The following is a 22,605-nucleotide window of genomic DNA, read 5'->3' on the forward strand; positions in this document are numbered from 1 at the left end:
GCGCTATCAACCCAGCCTCTGAGCAGCGAGAGTTGCCGCTCGGCTGGAAAAGTCAGAGAGGGGAAGACATGACTTCTCTTCCTGACAGATTTTGTGGGCATGTCCACAGATTCAGGCTGTATTGCTTAAACAGGCAAGCAGACTTCATTCAATGAAAGTTAGTATTCTGTATGTAATTGTAAATAAAAATTTTAATTTTTTTTTAATAAAAAGCCAAAGAAATAATTGAATTAAATAAAAGAGACAGAACGGAAAATTTAAAAAAAAAATTTTTTAATTTAATTTTTTTTTAAATGATCAAAAACTATTAAAATAAGGAGTAATACGAGACTCCACATTTTTAAAAAAGTTAATTTTTAGTTGTTTGGCAGTCATTAAGACTTAGAGCTGTTAAAACTTAGTTTTGACTTGTATTTTTAAGTGTAGCTGTTTGGTGGCGTAATTAGTTACTTTCCAGCTGGGCAGATAAGCATGTTGGCGCTTTTTCAATGATTTCACTGATTGCAGTGTGCGATGTCCCTTTAATTTGAGACTGTCATATCGCTGGCGAACCACTAGGAGTGAGTTCTGGATTTCCGCGTTTCACTGCGCTTGTGCGAACACTGAACTTGCTCCTTCAATTCGCCACTAACAACGGAGAGCGCTGTTGAGCTCCTCCATTATTTCGGCAGCGATTTGTGCCCCAATATTTCCTACAGCTTGATCCCTATGCTTTCATAGTATCGTAGTCATTGTAGGTACAGCACAGGAGGAGGCCATTTGGCCCATCGTGCCTGTGCTGATTCTTTGAAAGAGCTATAATATTAGTTCCATTCCCCTGCTCTTTCCACATAGCCCTGTAAATTTTTTCCTTTGCTTAGAAGTGAATTAAAAATGTTACTTACCATTACCAATTTGTCCATTTACTTTCACCAAAGAATAAATACAAGAACTTATCTTCATCCTCATTGAAATCAGTGGTAGCACTTACCCTGGTGTCAGAAGGTTGTGGGTTCGAGTCCCACTCCAGAGACTTGAGCACATAATTTAGGCTGACAGTCCCAGTGCAGTACTGCAGGATTGCTGCACTGTCGTAGGTGCCGTCTTTTGGATGAGACATTTGCTGTAAAGTACTTTGGGACATCCTGAGGTTGTGAAAGGCACTATTATAAATGTAAGTTCTTTCTTTTTATAATTGCAATAATTGATTTCACAGAGCAAAAGCAATCAAATTATCACAGCTTTGGCAAGTTCATTAATTTAACCATGCTGTGTAAAAGAACACCAACTCATATGGGATCAGGATTTCATCACTGGATTGATGTGACTGCTTGGAACTTGAAAGCACTCCCTCAGCTCTGCAGTGAATTGTCAGCCTAGTTTATAAACTCAGGTCCCTGGAGTGAGGCTTGAATCCACGATCTTCTGACTCAGAGGTGAGAGTGCTACCCCTGAACCAAGGTTGACACTTAGAGGAAACCCAAAAACACAAAAAAAAACACACAGGAATGTTGGAAAAGAAAAACAAGAGAAGCAAAGAATTTTGAAGGGAGAAAGTAAGTCACAAATATTGTACAATATGGCTGTGGAGGCCAAGTCACTGAATATATTTAAGAAGGAGATAGATAGATTTCTAGACACAGAAGGCATCAAGGGGTATGGGGAGAGAGAGGGAATATGGTACTGACAAAGAGGATCAGCCATGGTCATACTGAACAGTGGAGCAGGCTCGAAGGGCCGAATGGCCTACTCCTGCTCCTATTTTCTATGTTTCTAATAACGGTAGACCAAAAAATAAAATCAGCCGAATGGCGGTCAGTAAAAGCATTCCCGTATATGGTACTCAGAATAGGGTTGGGGTCAGGTGCAGTACCCCACGGTCAAATAGTCTGCCGACATTCACACTCTGGGCTCACACGTGAAGAATGCCCATTTAGGTGAGGTGCCAAAAGGCTGCTGTACCAGTGGAACCATACACCAGCAATAAGCCAATGGTTCAGAGGGTGGAAAGGAGAGGAAAATAAATCCACTACACACAAATAGGAATACAAAAAAACAGCTCAACTGTTACTATTGTTTTTTATCTTGGTGTGTTCAAATTCACGTGTAAACAAGAAGTATTCAGGAAAATAATCTACAGGAAAAGTCTGATCAGGATTATTGGTTTACTAAGTCTGATTGCAATACATTTACAGCCAGCCATTTCAGTTTGGGATGCAGCAACCCTTGTGATAGCATCCGAGTAACAGTTGTATGCAAACTGTATTAAAATATATGCACAGGTGGGATGTAAAAGACTTGCATTTATGTAGTGCTTTTCACGACCACAGGACATCCCAAAGTGCTTTACAGCCAATGAAGTATTATTGAATTATCATCTTAATGTTATGCTATACTGACAAGATAAAATTAAGGCAAGTACACCAATGGCATCATATATTTAACTGCATAGTGAGAATTTCAGGAAGGTAGACGTGCGACATAGTACACATCTGGGATAGCTTTTCTTATAATTACTATTCCATATCATGGCTATACTGTACTTCAAATAGCTTGTGCACTATTCCAAATTGAAAACACCAGTGCAGATTACCTCAGTCTCTGTTTTACAAGTTTCTGTTCCTCTTCAAGTAGGATCTTTCTTCTCTGCTCCTCAGCTTCCTGCAGTAGCTCCTGTTGCCGGTACCAGGCTGCATTCTCAGCCTGCCTCTTGACAGCTTCAGCCTGCAGTCCATGTGCCAATTGCCTGAGCAGACCAGGAGAGACAAAATAAGTGAGTGTGCTAGGATGATGTTTTCGCTGGACCTTTAGGTCCTTTTGCAGAAGAACAACTGATTACTAAATGATTAAGCAAAAATGAGAGCGCATCCATATATAGGAACAGAAGGAAGCCATTAAGCCCCTCAAGCCTGTTCCGCCATTCAATTAGATTATTGCTGACCTGCATCTTAACTCCATTTACCTGCCATAGTTCTGTAACCCTTAACCCCTTACCCAACAAAAATCTATCAATCTCAGTTTTGAAATTTTCAATTGACCCCCAGCCTCCACAGCTTTTTGGGAGAGAGAGTTCCAGATTTCCACTACCCTTTGTGTGAAGAAATGCTTCCTGACATCAGCCCTGAACGGCCTAGCTATAAGTTTAAGGTCATGCCCCCTTGTTCTGGACTCCACTGGAAATTGGAAGAACTTAAAAAAATAAAATTAGAAGACTTTAATAATGAATCAGGCGGATGGATCTGAAAGGTTCACCAACTAAGCACCAGACTCCAGTTTTAGAATTTAGACGTATGAGGAGAGATTGGGTCGACTAGGACTATATTCACTAGAGTTTAGAAGAATGAGAGGTGATCTCATCCAAACATAAGATTCTAACAGGACTAGACAGACTAGATGCAGGGAGGATGTTCCCGATGGCTGGGGAGTCCAGAACCAGGGGTCACAGTCTCAGGATACGAGATTAGGAGAAATTTCTTCACTCAGAGGGTGGTGAACCTGTGGAATTCTCTACCACAGAAGGCAGTGGAGGCCAAGTCATCAGATGTATTCAAGAAGGAGATAGATATATTTCTTAATGCTAAAGGGATCAAAGGATATGGGGAAAAAGCAGGAACAGGGTACTGAGTTAGACGATCAGCCATGATCATTTTGAATGGCGGAGCAGGCCCGTAGGGCCGAATGGCCTACTCTTGCTCCTATTTTCTATATTTATACATCATACATCTGCAGCTACAATAAAACTGGCTCCTGGTTACTTTAGTGAAGTAACAAGTAATTTGAAAAATATTTCCAAATGAGAAAAAAAAACTTAATCAATCCTGTCTTAAGCAAGTATTCTTGCATGTAGAATTTCACATTAAGTTTGAGTGTGATGTAGTTAAGTCCGAAACTAGGATCTTAAATTTAAACAAAGCCAATTACGTAGAGATGAGGGGCAAGTTGGCTATGGTAGATTGGGAAATTAGATTAAAAGATATGATGACAGATAAGCAATGATGAACATTTAAAGAAACAAGTCATAATTCTCAATGAATATACATTCCCTTGAGGAATAAAAACTCCATTGGAAAAATGATCCAACCGTGGCTAACTAGAGAAGTTAAGAGCAAAATACTGTGGATGCTGGAGATCTGAAATAAAAACAGAAAATGCTGGAGAAGCTCAGCAAGTCAGGCAGCATCTGTGGAGAAAGAAACAGAGTTAACATTTCAGGTCGAAGACCTTTCAACAGAACTGGAAGATGTTAAAAGACTTAAAAGTTTCTGAGCAAGTACACTTATTCCATGTGGTTTCCAGCTTAAATTCCACCCTTCATGTTTCGGATCCACCCGTGATTACAGATATCTCCACGATATTCAGCATTTCTCGAACCACTGCTCTCGTGGCTTCTTGAGATCAACGCCATGTGCCGCTGCATGCACACTCTCAATCTCTCTCTTCAGCAGCACCGACTCACTCTTTTTCAGAGCCGTCCTGGTCCGCAGTGCCATTTCATCCTTCGCCTCATTTGGCGCTTTAACAAAAACTTTTTGTCTTCCTTTCAGGTGTCAAGGTCTGCAAGTTTCAACAACTCTTAGATACCAACATCCCTCTTGATCCTTCTTCACCATCACTTTCCTCTGACCCCATCACTCCCTCCAATCGCACCGTTTGTTGTGTTTTCACTATCCCCTCTGACCTCCTCTCTGACCCCGAACGATCAGTCCTCAGCAAAGGCCTTAGCTTCATCCCCTTACGCCCCCACTCAATGAATTTCGAGCTTGACAAGATGCTGAGCTCTTCTTCCATCGTCTTCGCCTCAGTGCCCAATTCTTTGGCCAGGAGTTCTCCCCCCGCACAGCGGGCCCTTTCTCCCATCTTCAGAGTTCCCGTTCAACCTGGACCCCTTCCTCTGGCTTCTTACCCTCGGTTGATCTTTTCATTGGGAACTGCCAGCGTGACATCGGCTGTCTCAATGTCTGTACTCCCCTCACTCACTCTAACCTATCTCCCTCTGAACTTGCAGCACTCCGTTCTCTCAGGTCCAACCCTGACATTGTCATTAAACCTGCTGACAAGGGCGGCGCTGTTGTGTGGCGAACAGACCTCTACCTTGCGGAGGCTGAACGCTAACTCATCAACAACCCCTCCGCCGTAAATCAAGCCATAGTTTCCCGGACTGTCACTGACCTCATCTCCTCTGGAGATCTCCCCCCCCCCCCCCCCCCCCACGGCCTCCAACCTCATGGTCCCCCAATCGCGCACAGCCCACTTCTACCTCCTTCCCAAGATCCACTAACAGGACTGCCCTGGGAGACCCATCGTTTCAGTCTGTTCTTGCCCAACGGAACTTATTTCCTCCTTATCTTGAGTCTATTTTTTCTCCTTGTCCAGTCTCTTCCGACCTATATCTGCGACTCTTCTAACGCCCTCCGCCACTTTAACAGTTTCCAGTTCCCCAACCCTAACTGTCTCCTTTTCACCATGGATGTCCAGTCCCTCTACACCTCCAACCCCCATCAGGATAGCCTGCAGGCCCTCTGCTTCTTCCTTGAATGGAGGCCCAACCAGTCCCCATCCACCACCAACACCCTTCTCCACCTGGCTGAACTTGTTCTTATGTTGAACAACTTCTCCTTTGACTCCACTCACATCCTCCAAATAAAAGGAGTCGCTATGGGAACCCGTATGGGTCCTCGCTTTGCCAGCCTTTTTGCAGGCTACCTGGAACATTCCTTGTTCCAGTCCTACTCAGGTCCCCTCCATCACCTCTTTCTCCAGTACACTGATGACTGTATCGGTACCGTTTCCTGCTCTCGCCCTGAACTGGAAAATTTCATTAACTTTGCTTCCAATTTCCACCCTTCCCTTGTCTTCACATGGTCTATCTCCGACTCTTCCCTTCCTCGACTTTTCTATCTCCATTTCTGGGGATAGGCTGTCAACCAATATCTATTATAGGCCCACCGACTCACACAGCTACCTTGATTACACTTCCTCCCACCCCGCTTCCTTTCTCCCAGTTTCTCCGTCTCATCTGTTCTGACGATGCCACCTTCCACACCAGTGCTTCCGATATGTCTTCCTTTTTCCTCAACTGAGGATTCCCCTCCACTGTAGTTGACAGAGCTCTCGAACGTGTCCATCCTATTTCCCGCACTTCTGCCCTCACACCTTCCTTTCCCTCCCAGAACCATGATAGGGTCCCCTTGTCCTCACCTTCCACCCCACCAGCCTCCACGTTCAACGTATCATCCTCCGCCATTTCTGCCACCTCCAGCGCGATCCCACCACCAAACACATCTTCCCCTCCCAGCATTCTGAAGGGATCGCTCCCTTCACGACACCCTGGTCCACTCTTCCATCAGCCCAAACACCCGCTCTCCTCCCCATGATGCATCTCCTGCACTTGCACGGGAAGGTAACACCTGCCCTTTCACCTCCTCCCTTCCCACCATCCAGGGCCCCAAACACTCCTTCCAGGTGAAACAGCGATTTACTTGTACTTCTGTCAATTTAGTATACTGTATCCGCTGCAAACAATGCGGTCTCCTCTACGTTGGGGAGACCAAACGCAAACTGGGCAATCGCTTTTCTGAACACCTCCGTTCAATCCTCAAGCGTGACCCTGACCTGCCGGTCGCTTGCCAATTTAATTCCCCTTCCCACACCTACTCTGACCTCTGTCCTCGGCCTCCTACACTGTTCCAATGAAGTTCAACGTAAGCTTGAGTAACAGCACCTCATCTTTCTTTTAGGCACTTTACAACCTTGATTTCAATAACTTCAATAACTCAACACTGATTTCAATAACTTCAGACCACCACCATTGCATCCCATTTTTTCGGTCAGCTAGTGCTGGTAATGGTTCTGCTGCTGCCATTTACAGTTACTCCTGATCAATCTTTTGTTTCTTAACCTGTCCCATTACCACCTTCTTTGCCGTGCACCATCATCCTTTTTGTCATTTAATCACTCTTCCCTCTACCCTATCACAGACCTTCCCTTTTATTCTTTCCTCCCCTCCTCTCCCTCCTCCCATTTCCCTGGCTCTGTACTTGCTCAAAAACTAACTCTTAACATCTTCCAGTTCTGTTGAAAGGTCTTTGACCTGAAATGTTAACTCTGTTTCTTTCTCCACAGATGCTGCCTGTCTTGCTGAGCTTCTCCAGCATTTTCTGTTTTTATATTAGAGAAGTTAAGGACAGTATTAGATTAAAAGAGGATTACAATGTTGCTAGAAAGAGCAGTATGCCTGAGGATTGGGAGGGTTTTAGAAATCAGTGAAGGATGAACCAGAAATTGGTAAAGAGGGAGAAAATGGAATATGAGAATAAACTAGCAAGATATATAAAAACAGATTGTAAGAGTTTCTACAAGTACATAAAAAGGAAAAGATTAGCAAAAGTGAACATGGGTCCCTTAGAGGTAGAGACAGGAGAAATTCTAATGGGGAATAAGGAAATGGCAGAGACGTCAAACAAATACTTTGGCCCCGATATTACCAGGGAGGCGGGCTGGCAGCGGTGGGGGGGGGGGGGGGGGGAGGGCGATTGGGCATGTGGGTAACTCGCCCAGTAAAATCCGTCCGTTCCCCACTCGATCGCGGGTAAATTGAAGCCACTTACCGTGGCTTCCGGATTTCCCGTCATCAACCTGCGCAGCGGGCAGACTGCGCACCCGCATCACAGGCTGTCAGCTGGAAGAGCCCTAGTCAAAGGGGCAGTCCTCCAATGCTGCTCCTGCAGCAAAGAACCAAAATTATAGAATGGAGCAGACCAGGGGAAAGGCTGCTCCCAGATTTACCAATGCCTCACTCCAGGTCCTACTGGATGGGGTGAGGAGGAGGGGGAGAGATATTTTCTACCCAGCAGACAGGAGGAAGTGACCTGCCTCTGCCACCAAGAAGGCCTGGCTCGAGGTGGCAGAGGAGGTCACCAGCAGCAGCAACATCTCCCACACATGGATACAGTGCAGGAAGCACTTCAATGACCTAACTAGGTCAGCCAAAGTGAGTACACTTACTCATTCCCCTACACTCCGTCTTCAACATCACCGCCCCCACCCCACAACTCCTTCTGCACGGCCAACACTACTCTCACATCATTCCTCACACCCACTCAAACCTCATCCTCAACTTACCTGCACTTCCTCACCTCCCCATTATTCACTCCACCACTACCACTCAACCCAATCCTCATACAATGTCATGGCTCGGACTCATACTCAACCTGTTATGCATCTCTTTCACGGTCAGCCTTACCCAAGCCAATGCATTCAGCGGTTGGCCCCGTTACCATCCCTCAATCACGCCTCTCTACTTTCTCTCCTTATAGGAGAAGAGAGCCCAGAATGCACGGGAGAGGGTGAAGCCCGGAGGGGGGCTGCAACATCTGGTCGTCCTCACGGACGCGGAGCAGGAGGCTCTTGAACTAAGCCGCACCCTCGCGTGCCTGTCCGTCGGGGACGCCAAGACTGCCACCCGACAAACGGCTGGTGGCAGAACTTTAACATTCAGCACTCAAAATAGCAAATGATGTTAACATGCCATGCCATCTTCAGCACTTCAACATCTGTCATCATGCTTAATACTGCCTTCTGTTCTCTTACAAGGCCTTCAGCGACTGCCGCTACGGCGGAGGGCAATTCCTCAGAGGACCTGCCGGCTTCTGAGGGGGCACCGTCACATCTGAGCGAGCCATCCACCAGCGCAGATACACACACCTCAGTGGATCCTCATTCTCCTTTAGTTGGGGTCGCACATGGTGAGTCACCACACACGTGAAGACGAGCAGACACTGGTGACGGGGCAGCTGTGGAGAGTCCGCGTCGGTGGAAGCACTCTTCTCCAGGCTCTGCTCAGCTGGACACAGATGCTGAACCCTGGGGGCCTTTAAAAGGAGAATGATCGAGGGGCAGCAGCACATTTGCGAGGTGCTGGAACAGGTGCCACGCGCAATCTCCACAATTGCGCAGAGGATGGAGGAGTCCAACTCCTGCATGAGTGGAATGGTAGCACAGGTACAGGAGGGAATCTGTGAGATACTGTCACAGGGACGTGAGGGCATCTCTGAGATAGTGTCGCGGGTAAGTGCTGGAATGTCTGCGATGGAGGGAAGGCTAGCCTCCATGGAGCTTCAAGCACGGCTCACCAATGAGTCCATTCAGGCCCTGACAACGGCCCTTTGGACTCAGGGTGAGCAACTTTCTGCTGCCTTAAACAGGCAGGCAGATACTCTGGCACTGGCCTTACAAGGCTTCACACATGTCCTCCAAACTGTCGTCCAGCAGGGTGGTAGGAGTGATGTGCGTCTGGCCCAGGAGAGGGATGATGGCGAAAGGGGACATGGAAGTAGGGACGCCACTCAAAACGCTCCCACGTCTCACCCGTTGCCCCCCTCTCAACCAGTACCCGCAGTGCTGCCTCTTCTCCAGGTGGCCAAGTCTGCCCCTGCACAGGTGCAGATGGTGCAGTCTTTGGAGGGGCCCTCACCGGCACCGAAACACAGAGGGTGTGGGCCTAAAGTATCTAATAAGTCAGGGCATGAACAAGAGCAACCTGCTACTACTGCTGCTGCAGCCACAGAGGAAGCATCACGTAGGAGTACTCATAAGCGTAAGGCGAAGGTTTTGTGAGCACAAAGGGGATGCACAAGGGTGTTTGACGGTTTGTCACTTTTTAAATTTAGATTTGATTTTTGTTAATGGCACATTAAATATTATTATTGTCACCACTACTACCACGTCTTGGCCATTCTTCACTGGCTTGTGTAATAAGTCCCTTTCATGAGGTTCACCATGAACACCCACACTTGATGCCATCCATTGGATCATTCTTAAGTGGGTGTATGTGTATTGCATGACTATTTTGTGCAGATGCCTGTGGCGCAGCACTGTGTTGTGGAGCTCCACGTGGCGGAGGTGGACGGTGTGCCTGGCGAGTCTGGTGATGTTGCTTGTCCTCAGATGAAGTGATGAATGCAGCTATGGCGCCCCCCCATCCTGACTGTGAGTTTGAGGGGGTCCGCAAAGTAGGTAAATGTGTTTGCACAGCAGAGTTTAGGGTATAAGTTAAGAATTTTGAGTGGAAAGACAAAGGTGTTGCAGCCGAAACTTTGTCTGAAGTGACAGAGTGTCCTGCTGCAATAAATTAGTTTCTCCCCCCACCTGTCAAATAATCCTTTGCATCTCCCAGTGGCTCCTGGCTGAAACACATCTGCTCTAACAGGGAGTGTTTCCCACAGCACGGGAAACATGCTGAGGATCCTTCAAAATTGCACCCCTGCCAAAATCTCCAATGAGGTCTGTCATGTAGCTCAAGTATCCAAATAACTATGTAAAGTAGCATCCCGCTGGCTTTAATTGCTGGTGGGAGTCCCGCATGCGGGAGCTGCGCGCGCACCCGAACCAGGCTCCGAACCCGCACCGGGGTTCCGCCATTTTCGGAGCCCCCCCCTGCCCCCAATGCACTCGCTCAGCCATCCGAAAATCGGCCCCTTTGTATCTATTTTCACAGTACAGGAAACAAAAACATACCGGGAATAGTGGGGAACCAAGGATCTAATGAGAGTGAGGAACTTAAAGTAATTAACATTAGTAAATAAAAAGTACTGGAGAAATTAATGGGACTAAAAGACGACAAATCCCCTGGACCTGATGGCCCACATACTAGGGTTTTAAGTGAGATGGCTGCAGAGATGGTGGATGCATTGCTTTTCAGCTTCCAGAATTCCCAGGATTCTAGAAAGGTCCCAGTGGATTGGAAGGTAGCAAATGTAACCCAACTATTCAAGAAAAGATGGAGGGAGAAAATAGGGAACTATAGGCCAGTTAACCTGACATCAGTAGTAGGGAAAATGCTAGAATCTATTATTAAGGACATTGTAACACGGCACTTAGAAAATCATAATATGATTAGGCAGAGTCAACGCGGTTTTATCAAAGGGAAATATGTTTGACAAATCTATTAGAGTTTTTTGAGGATGTAACAGGGTGTAATTAACAGCTAAGGGGAACCAATGGATGTAGTATATTTGGATTTTCAAAAGGCATTTGATAAGGTGCCACACAAGAGGTTGTTACACAAGATTAGTGCTCATGGGATTAGGGATAATGTATTAGCATGGATTGATGATTGGTTAACTGACAGAAAACATTTTCGGGTTGGCAGGTTGTAACTAGTGGGGTGCTGCAAAGATCAGTGCTTGGGCCTCAGCTATTTACAATCTATATTAATGACTTAGATGAGAGGACTGAGTGTAACGTATCCAACTTTGCCGACGATACAAAGCTAGGTGGGAAAGTAAGCTGTGAGGAGGATGCAAAGAGTCTGCAAAAGCATATAGACAGGTTAAGTGAGTGGGCAAGAAGGTGGCAGATGGAGTATAATATGGGGAAATATGAAATTACCCATTTTGGTAGGAAGAATAGTAAAGCAGAATATTTTAATTGAAAAGGTGAGAAACTATGAAATTGTTGGTAGTCAGAGGGAATTGGGCGTCCTTGTACACGACTCACAGAAAGTTAACATGCAGGTACAGCAAGCAATTAGGAAGGCAAATGGTATGTTAGCCTTTATTGCAAGGGGGTTGGAGTATAAGAGTAAGGAGATCTTGCTGCAATTATATAGGGCTGTGGTGAGACCACACCTGTACTGTATACAGTTTTGGTCTCCTTACCTAAGGAAGAATATACTTGTCTTAGAGGGGGTTCAACGAAGGTTCACTAGATTGATTCCTGGGATGAGAGGGTTGTCCTATGAGGAGAGGTTGAGTAGAATGGGCCTATACTCTCTGGAGTTTAGAAGAATGAGAGGTGATCTCATTGAAATGTATAAAATTCTTAAAGGGCTTGGCAGGGTGGTTGCTGAGAGGCTTTCTCCCCTGGCTGGAGAATCTAGAACTAGAGATCATAGTCTCAAGATAAGGGGTCGGCCAATTAGGACTGAGATGAAGAAAAAATTCTTCACTCAGAGGGTTGTGAATCTTTGGAATTCTCTACCCCAGAGGGCTGTGGATGCTCAGTCGTTGAGTATTTTCAAGACTGAGATAGATTTTTGGATACCGAAGGAATCAAGGGATAAGGGAACAGGGCGGGAAAGTGGAGCTGAGGTAGAAGATCAGCCATGATCTTATTGAATGACAGAGTAGGCTCGAGGGACTGTATGGCCTACTTCTGCTCCCAGTTCTTATGTCCCCATATCCTAACAAAGGTCAATAAATTTAATTTGGATGAGTTTCTGAGGGTGCATCTACACTACAACTGTAGCATCAATGCAAAGTAGTCACTTTACATCATTGCTGTCATTAGAGCAGCCTGAATGTGGAGATAGGGCTCAACCTGAGTTGGAGTAGCAAGTTTCCCTGGAGGAGGGAGTCTCAAGCCATTTCAGAGTCAGTTCAGGCATTAAGAGCTAAACACTACACAGGATTAGATTCAGTGTGAAGCTGAAATCACTTTGCACCAATGCTAAGTTTGTAGTGGAAATGTATTGTGAACCTAGTATATACTTGTGCATCTGTAATTACACTGCACAAAAGAAATGGGAAAACAAAACATTCTTCTTTTAACTTAATTTTCCAGTTTACCTTTCTTTTAAATATTCCAACTCCTCATGCCAGATCCTCTCTCGTTCTTGAGTCTGGTAGTCAACAACAAACTTTGGGTATTTGTTAAATATTGGATACTGCCCCTTGGTTAATGGTACAAAGTCATCCAACATCCGCTTGGGGTGGATATCTTCAGGCGTGGTATCCATGAGATGGTATGCTTCTTTGATTACTGCACTTAGGTCCAAGTTGTTGCGGTGATGGAAGAAATTCTATGCCAGATAAAAGATTGTTTGTGTAAAAATTGTACCAGCTCCTCACTCCCCCCACTCCCAAACACTTGTCATTCATAATCATTTTAAATAGAATTATAATACAAAGCTCCTTTGAAAGTAAAAGGAAACATTACTTTGAAATAATTGTAAGATCATAATGACAGCACTCCAGGGTCTTTGACACAGAGATACAGACCTTCTTCCTTTTGATGAAGTATGTATGTTTAATAGGTATTTTTTAAAAATTCGTTCATGGGATGTGGGCGTCGCTGGCAAGGCCAGCATTTATTGCCCATCCCTAATTACCCTCGAGAAGGTGGTGGAGAGCTGTCTTCTTAAACCGCTTCAGGTGGTGAAATGGAATATCAGTGCTGAAACACTTCTACATCCCACCACCATTCCTCTTTCTGTTTTCCTCTCTTGGAACATCTGCTGGGGCTGCACTCTTGGGATCAAACAGATCCCAGCTGATTCTCTACACGACTTGTCTTCAACTGCTGCTAAATCTGCATCCCAGTGGCAAAACTAATGTGACGTATGAATTCCATGTGGTTTAATCATGAACATAAGAGATGCTATAGAACCATTCAACATACTCTTATGATCTCACATGTATCGTTGCTTAAGGGACTGATTGGTACCAAGTACTTTCCATAATTGAAAAAAAACTGTCAGCACTACCAACACGGATATATTAAAAAACTATAAAGGAGCACTCAATGGAATACAAAACTTTCTTGCCTCTCAGCTTGCAGGAGCTTTTTAAAGGGGCCTATTACAGAACGGTCCCCCACCCCCATATTCCTCAGGATAACTGGGAAATTTTTCAGTATGTAAAAACAGCAATATCTTACAAACTCCTGCATAGATACTATTCCTAAACAATATAGCTGGTTCATTTTCAAACGATATGCCTACAGTTCAGTCAGAATAGGTAGGAAATTTAATTTTCCCACAGCCCAAATACTCCCTTTCTCATCATGGCAACCTTTTCTGCTTTGCAGGAAAGTTCCGAGAATAAGATACCGTACTGTGATATTAACCAATCTATGTTCTGCAGGTTCTCATGGCTAGAAAGATATGGGAAAATAAACCAAAAATAATAGAGATAAATAAACGGTAAAGTGTTTTGACCATTAAGTTAAAACCAATGTAATGCTTAAATAGGCAAATAATCTAGGCTGACACTTCAGTGCAGTACTGAAGGAGAGCTGTATTGTTAGAGGTGCCGTCTTTCAGATGGGAAATTAGACCGAGGCCCCGACTATCCGATGTAAAAGATCCCATTAGAACAAACAAGCTTATATTTATATAGCATCTTTCACGACCTCAGGATGTCCCAAAGTACTTGACAGCCAATGAAGTAATTTTGAAGCGTAATTATTGTTGTAATGTAGAGAAATACAGCAGCCAATTTGCACACAGCAAGGTCCCACTAACAGCAATGAAATAAATGACCAATTAAACTGTTCTTGGTGATGTTGGTTGAGGGATAAATATTGGGCAGGAAACGGAGAAGAAATCCCCAGCTCTTCTTTGAAATAGTGCCATGGGATCTTTTATGTCTACCTGAGAGGGCAGACAGGGCCTTGGTTTAATGTCTCATCCAAAAGATGTCACCTGACATTGCAGCACTCCCTCAGTACGGCACTGAAGAGTCAGCCGAGAAAATGTGCTCAAGTCTTTGGAGTGGGACTTGAACATAAGAAGTAGTAGCAAAAGTAGGCCATACGGCCCCTCAAACCTGCTCCGCCATCCAATAAGATCATGGCTGATCTTTCGCCTCAACTCCACTTTCCCCGTACGATCCCCATAGCCCTTGATTCCCCTAGAGTCCAAAAATCTATCGATCTCAGCCTTGAATATACTCGATGATTCAGCATCCACAGCCCTCTGAGGTAGAGAATTCCAAAGATTCGCAATCGTCTATGTGAAGAAATTCCGACCCTTGTCCTGAGACTATGCCCCCTAGTTCTAGACATTCCAGCCAGGGGAAACTACCTCTCAGTATCTACCCTATCAAGCTCCCTCAGAATCTTATGTTTCAATGAGATCACCTCTCATTCTTCTAACCTCCAGCGAATAAAGGCCCATTCTACTCAATCTCTCCTTATAGGACAACCCTCTCATCCCAGGAATCAATCTAGTGAACCTTCGCTGCACCGCCTCTAAGGCGAGTATATCCTTCCTTAGAGAAGGATAGTATACCCTTCCTTAGATACTGTACGCAGTACTCCCGGTGAGGTCACACCAAAGCCCTGTACAATTGTAGCAAGACTTTATTACTCTTGTACTCCAACTCCTTGCAATAAAAGCCAACATGCCATTTGCCTTCCTTATTGCTTGCTGTACCTGCATGCTAACTTTCTGTGTTTCTTGAACTGTTGTGCTGTGCATTCATATACTGTGAAATAAATTAACTTAACAATTCATATCTGGCACCATTTCACCAAGCATTTGCTCAGTCTGTTTTTGGAGGGATTGAAGGAATACATGTGCAAAAGACACAAATACCTGGCTCAGATCACAAAACAAAACTATTCTTACACCCCTGGGTTATGCTACCATATAAGTAGATATTGGGTAGTGAGAGTCTATTCCGGCATAAAGAGGCTTGGGATCAAATTACAGGATTGGCTGACACCACTGAACCCAAGAAGGCATCGGCAGTAGACCCTAAATGTGCAACAGTGACTTGTGAAAGAAGAGAAGAGGCTGTGTGCCTCTATTGCAGGGTCACATTTCTTAACAAAAGAAAGACATACATTGTAGGAAAAAGAACAGTGAATTTCTTTAAATGAAACAAGAAAACGTTACATTGAAAATAAACTTACCACAAACAGTAAATCTCATGTTTATTAGTATGAAAAATGCCATGCTCTATAATTAACATTAATAACAATTTAAACTTTTTTCTCACCTCAAGGTCTTCTTTTATATTGCAATGCAGCAAAGGAGCTCGAGAACAAATTAAATAGGCTACTACTGCCACCAACAGGAAGGATGGATGATTGGAAAAAATATTATCAAATAGCTTAAGCCACTCCTCTCTTGTCAGCACCTCTGAGAACAATGTTTCAATAAGTGGCCAGGCATATGACTGTGGACAGAAGAAAAATCACCGATATTAGTGCAATAAAGAAAAGTTGTTTTGTTTTTTTTCCCAAGAAAAAAAATTAGAATTGAAAAATCATTAGCATTACTTAAAATAATCATAAGCATAGTTAATCAAATTTGAGATTCGAATGTATGCCAGAATTAAATGCAAAGATTTTGCTAACCTGGGACATAGACAAGAATCATCAGCTTCCAGATCTTTTAGACCTCAATGACAATCAACACATTGCATTACAGATTACACCATTTACAATGACTTGTGACATTAAAAATGAAAAGAACACTCTGGGAAGGTTATACAATAAACAGAAAATCAGATCATTGTATTTAGGACTGGGTCAACTTTGCAACCTGTGTTTGAACCTAGTCTAGAGTTATAGAGTGAAAGTTTCCTCCTGACATCTGTAAGGCAGTGAAATAAATTTGGACTGTATCAATCTAGCTCCAAGAAGATAAACCTCACTCCAAAAAATTGTTCAGCATTTAACACTAAATTGCTGTCCCACTCTTGAGGCCAAAGGAATAGCTGGTGAAGGAATATCACTGGTGCAATAGTAGGTTCTTTTGGGGTTGGGGTTTAGGTATATTGATGGGACAGTGTAAAGGAGCTTTATTCTGCATTCAGTTATGCTATGCCTGAGTTAGGAACACTCAATGATGCAAAAAAAAGGGGCAAAAATGCCCTACTCCCCATCATCTTCCGTACGTTTAACAAAAAAGTCATAATAGAAGTATGAAGACAGGATCTAAAGAGAAATGAGCGAAACAAGAGAATGCAGATTAGCTCGCTACCTGTGTGGTTATGTTGCATCTCACCAAGTGTTGCAGCAGTTTTTTGTCATGATGAGCCAGAATATTCTCAATCATGCTGAGAAGATTTATTGGAGGATTTGGAAAGTACTCAAACCAGTGTTGACACCAGTTTACTAGAAAGAGGTAAAGTTGAAAGATTATACCTACAATACATTTATCTTCAATAGTAAAACCAATTTTTAAAAAAATCACTTCACTAATCAAGACATTGTCCAACTCTACTTACTTATAACCGTAGCAACAACTTCGAACCCAATCAAATGGTTGTTTTGAAAGAGTTTTACAAATGGGAATGCTAGTAGTGGAAGGTACGAGACTTCACCAAAGATGGCTGACCAGTGAGCCATGGCTGACAACACCCTGCAGAACAAAAACGTCACAATATATTACTAAAATAAGATTTCATTTTAATTCCTTTTCCATTAAATCTCTCTGCAATATGGGCAGTTCTCGGATGCTGAACCAGTTCTACTTTTTTGCAAATGGATCAAATTTCCTCCTATCTCGATTATAAAAATGATCAAAGCAACTCAACCTATACAGATAAGTGTTTCAAACTTTTCATTTTAAAAAAGGTTACTTTAAAAATTGGCTTTTTATTGCATTCAGGCAGATAAGGCCAAAATCAAAACTACTTGAATTAGAAGTGTAATTACCCCCATTTAAGTCTTACTGCGTGGGCTAAACGCGGATACTACGTACATATCCTCATAGATAAGGAATTCACTATCCACAAGCAACTAGAGGGCTGACTGTGGAACTGGATCCCAACACAAGTTACTACCTTCAGTAGAGGAAGAGTAATGGACATTTTGTAATCCATCTATTAGTAGTTAATAAATTACTTTTACTCAAATGTATGGCTTATACAATATCCATGAAATTCAATGAGTATTCAAAATTGAATCATACAAAGATGATCATATTTCTGTAAAATGTAGTGAAGTACATTAAGGATCTTACTTAATTTGTCTGAATATTTTGATTCACTTGGACTGAATTACATTTACATCAGTACATAGAGGTACTCACATGCAAGCTTGTACCTAACTATCGTCAATTACCTAGTCATTATAATCAGCACTTATTTGGGATAAGCCCAGTTAAACTGAAGTCGTTCAAAGTTGAACCCTTGATTACTCTGGTTATTGTTAGGTTTTTAAATAACACATGCAGTGCCTCTAATAATGGTATAACATAAGAAGAGGAAATACTTGTGTCCTTCCAGCTAGAGGAGAATGTCCAAAAGTGGTTGCCTACAAAGGCAGAAAAATGGGTGTAATTTTTTTCTTAAATTTGTTCTTAGTACATGGGTGATGTTGGCAAGGCCACATTTATTGCCCATCCCTAGTTGGCCTAAGGTGGTGGTGTTGGGCCTTCTTCTTGAACCACTGCAGTGTTTGTGGTGATGGTGCTCCCACACGATGTTAGGTAAGATATTCCAGGATTTTGATCCAGTGACCACGAAAGAACGGTGATATATGTCCAAGTCAGGATGGTATGTGACTTGGTGGGGAACTTGGAGGTGATGGTCTTCCCAATCACCCGCTGCCTTTGTCCTTCTAGGTGGTGGAGGTCGCGGGTTTGGGAGAAGTAAGCTTGCTGAGTTGCAGTGCATCCTATAGAAAATGCACAGTGCAGCCACGGACAGAAGTATCTGACAGTTATATCGGTGAGGACAATGTCAAGTAGATTACTTCCTCATGTTGATTCCCTCACCATCTGACGCAGGCCCAGTTTTGCAGCTATGTCCTTCTGGACTTGGGCAGCTCAGTCAGTGGTGCTAGCACTGAGCCACTCATGGTGATGAACACTGAAGTTCCCCACCCAAAGTATATTCAGTGCCCTTGCTTCCCTCGGAACTTCCTCCAAGTGATGTTCAACATGGAGGAATACTGATTCGTCAGAGATGCAGTAAGTAGTAAAAAAAGGAAAAAATAATAAATAGGTAATTGCAGTGATGATCTCATTTTTCATGGATTAAGAAAACTGAAAAGACAATAAAATATCAAGGGCAGGGCTAGCAGACGTTAAATATGCTAACAGTTACTGCATCTTAGGGCTCTCGCATCTAGACCTGTCTGAGCAATTGGTGTTAAAGGTAGTGTAGTGTAAAGTCTTACATAGCTTTTTGACAAAATACATTTTATTGATCCCATTCCTCCCCAGATTTTTCAAGGCTACCATTTTTGGAATCAGGACTCCAAGCAACTAACTTAAATCAGGCAATAGTTAAAGAATCAAGCTATGGATAAAAAAGTTGCTGGGAAATGCCAAGGGTGAGCAGTCCAGTGATTCTTTAAGTTAAAGCTCTACTTGAGCATATTTGTAACAGATTCCTTTTTTTTAAAAAAAGAGAATTTTTTGAAAGTTTTCAAACACACCGTTGAAGAATTCTTAAAAGTTTGCGACTTTTGATAGGGTATTTTTCATGAATTCCCAGATATGCAGCATGTGTACCCTTGTCGGTGAGGCTACTGAAAGCTGCATGGTTTTCAGGCAATTGCAGTAAAGAACGCCAAATAAACATCCTGTAATCCAAAATCAAAGACATAAAAGGAAGACTTGTTGTTTCATACAAAATAGCAGCTTTTCCTTATGCAAACTGTAAACTTTAACATTAAAAAAGTGTTTACTATGATTTTGCAAAGATATAAATTGCATTGGCACTTTGGCTCCCATCATAATTCAACTCAAAACTCATTTCTCAAATCGTGGCTCAGTTGGTAAAGCCAGTTTTTAGACTGTGCCATACAGAACATAATGTCCTGGATTTGATTTCCCGTCTATGCTAGTACCTAATCTCAGTCAAGGCAGTAATGATGAAGGGGCTACAAATGGCCTCAGATCCCTGGGCTAGGGAGGGGAACTCAACCAGTGTTCCAACTCTTAATAACTATCCCCCAACTCTTAATGGAAAGTGCGCATATACAGATATCACCTGAGGACTGGTTTGGGTTTAGCGGTGATGCCGCCACAATAAAATAGCCCACAAACACCCATTGTCCATTAGCATTAATTCTGAATCAATTCAAGTTTTCGTCAAGTCCAGAACAAACTGAACGTGCAGTATTTGGGATGGGGTGGGGGAGGAGGGAGGTGAGGAGAAGCCATCAATGAGAATGACATCAAGCTGCTTAGAATTCCTTGTCTAGTTACATTAATGCAATTATTATAGACATACCGATATAAAAAAAATCCAGCTTCAGGTACTAAATTGTAGGTCTAAGTTTACCCCTGACACAAAGATTGGTGGCATTGTAAACAGTGTAGATGAAAACATAAAATTACAAAGCGATATTGATAGATTAGGTGAATGGGCAAAACTGTGGCAAATGGAATTCAATGTCGGCAAATGTGAGGTCATCTACTTTGGATCAAAAAAGGATAGAACAGGGTACTTTCTAAATGGTAAAAAGTTCAAAACAGTGGATGTCCAAAGGGACTTAGGGGTTCAGGTACATAGATCATTGAAGTGTCATGAACAGGTGCAGAAAATAATCAAGGAGGCTAATGGAATGCTGGCCCTTATATCCAGAGGACAAGGGGGCAGAAGTTATGCTGCAGCTATACAAAACCCTGGTTAGACCGCACCTGGAGTACTGTGAGCAGTTCTGGGCACCGCACCTTCGGACGGACGGACTGGCCTTGGAGGGAGTGCAGCGTAGGTTTACTAGAATGATACCCAGACTTCAAGGGTTAAGTTACGAGGAGAGATTACACAAATTGGGGTTGTATTCTCTAGAGTTTCGAAGGTTAAGGGGTGATCTGATCGAAGTTTATAAGATATTAAGGGGAACAGATAGGGTGGATAGAGAGAAACTATTTCCGCTGGTTGGGGATTCTAGGACTAGGGGGCACAGTCTAAAAATTGGAGCCAGACTTTTCAGGAGTGAGATTAGAAAACATTTCTACACACAAAAGGTGGTAGAAGTTTGGAACTCTCTTCCGCAAACGGCAATTGATACTAGCTCAATTGCTAAATTTAAATCTGAGATAGATAGCTTTTTGGCAACCAAAGGTATTAAAGGATATGGGCCAAAGGCAGGTATTTGGAGTTAGAGCACAGATCAGCCATGATCTTATCAAATGGCGGAGCAGGCTCGAGGGGCTGAATGGCCTACTCCTGTTCCTACAGTCCTATGTTCCTTTTCTAACATTTGCAAAACATTTCAGCAGTGTACCTGTACTTTTCTGGATATTCTCCAAATTCTTTCAGCAAGGCCTGCAGACGCTTTTTATTAAGACCCGCTGGAAGCTCATTCTAAAATAGTGAAGAGAACAAGAAAATCATAAATTATTTCTCTTTTCAAATCAGCATAAATTGTCCCATCATTGATGGGAAAATATTTAACATTTGTTGTTAACTGTTCACCACATGATCTGAAACCTCTTCAAGGCAAAAAAAAAAACTTAGGTGCAAGAAGGGCAGTGGAAGATGGGCAGCTTTAATTTCTACTGGACAGTTCTCTGCAGAAATACTATCAACCAGTAAAAAGTTTGTTTTCAGTCAAGCTCCCCGGCGGTTTAGCAGGTAAATACACTGCTAGCCAGTGATCCCCATCAGGTGATTCACATTCCTGATTGCAATCCAGTGATTCCCGTGATTCCTGCTGTTTGTGCATACACAAACGCAGGAATCAGGGCTGGTCTTTGATGTCCTCCGCAGTGAAATAGCCTTCTCACACACACAGTATAGGTTCACACATGAAGAACAGTCACTTGAGGAGTGTCAGCACCATGCTGGCATGAGAAAGGAGAAATGGGAGAAAGAGACTTATAAAAAAAAATGAACAATTACAGGGCAACTTATGTATTACAGCTGTTAACCCTTGGCTTTCTGATCACAGATCTTGACAGTGCTGTTTAAACAATTTTGCAGGAGACTATTGGATTAATGTCAAGTTCTATTTAAATCTGCAATTATAGACTTAAGATTTCCTTGCATTGGGTCCTGCAGGTACATACTTTTATTCCACACAAACAATAGAATTATTAGACATCACTCAAAGTTGACCTTTCAGTCATCTCAATGGCTCAGGGATAAAGGCACCCATCTCTGTGCCATGCTGACAAGGAAGGTCCCAGCTTTGATTCCCAGGTCTGTGATGAGTTCCCTGACCTCAGCTGAAGCAGTACTTGAGCGCTACAGTCTGCACGAGAAAGGAATATCAACCAGGGCTTCTTGTTTCTGATTGCAGTGCAGGGATCATTACTGGAAATGCACCGGTGGGACATCTGGTGAGAGCAGAGCAGGCTCTGATGTCCTTTACAGTCAGATTGCATTCACTGTCGAGGTTTACACATGAATAGTAGGTACATAGGATGAGGCACCAGAACGGCCATATATTCGGCGAGGTAGTTGATGGAGTTTTTGCTTATAAGACCTAAGCTCAGGGATTCATTTTAAGAACAAAATCTGAACTGCCAGAACTGCTGTAGTTAAAACTGCACTGGAAGAATGTTCAAAATGTTTGGATGCAATTTATATATAAAAAGGCCCAATTTGGTGTACTGTAAGGCAATAATAATTAAATGCTGGATTTTAGAAGTGAAAAACAAAATCTCAGAGAAGAAAAAACTCCGGTAAGAATACAAACTGTAATGCATTTAAGGGAAAGATAGCTAAACACACGAGGGAGAAAGGAATAGAATATGCTGATAGGCTTAGAGGATATGAAGGTTGGAAGGAGGCTCGGGTGCAGCATAAACACCGGCTGAATGGCCTGTGTCTGTGCTGTACATTCTTTGTAATTCTACGGCTGCAGAGATAGTGGATGCATTCGTTATGGTCTTCCAAAATTCCCTAGATTCTAGAACGGTCCCAGCAGATTGGAAGGTAGCAAATGTAACCCTGCTATTCAAGAAAGGAGGGAGAGAAAAAACAAGGAACC

At 43.2% G+C, this 22,605-nt stretch overlaps 1 protein-coding gene across 1 annotated transcript in view; it reads right to left on the minus strand.

Annotated features, from left to right (window-relative positions):
• Window positions 1-22,605, minus strand: part of tbc1d31 (TBC1 domain family, member 31) — a 58,377-nt gene that overhangs the window by 13,940 nt on the left and 21,832 nt on the right. Inside the window, exons 9-15 of the mRNA XM_067981609.1 lie at window positions 20,896-20,975; window positions 19,096-19,242; window positions 16,938-17,071; window positions 16,691-16,824; window positions 15,702-15,881; window positions 12,546-12,778; window positions 2,573-2,725 (exon numbers count right to left, since the gene is read on the minus strand). Of these exons, the coding sequence (XP_067837710.1) occupies window positions 2,573-2,725; window positions 12,546-12,778; window positions 15,702-15,881; window positions 16,691-16,824; window positions 16,938-17,071; window positions 19,096-19,242; window positions 20,896-20,975 (1,061 nt within the window). The remainder of the gene's footprint in view (window positions 1-2,572; window positions 2,726-12,545; window positions 12,779-15,701; window positions 15,882-16,690; window positions 16,825-16,937; window positions 17,072-19,095; window positions 19,243-20,895; window positions 20,976-22,605) is intronic.

The sequence above is a fragment of the Heptranchias perlo genome, chromosome 3 (genome assembly GCF_035084215.1).
Source record: "Heptranchias perlo isolate sHepPer1 chromosome 3, sHepPer1.hap1, whole genome shotgun sequence".
Taxonomy (NCBI): Eukaryota; Metazoa; Chordata; class Chondrichthyes; order Hexanchiformes; family Hexanchidae; genus Heptranchias; species Heptranchias perlo.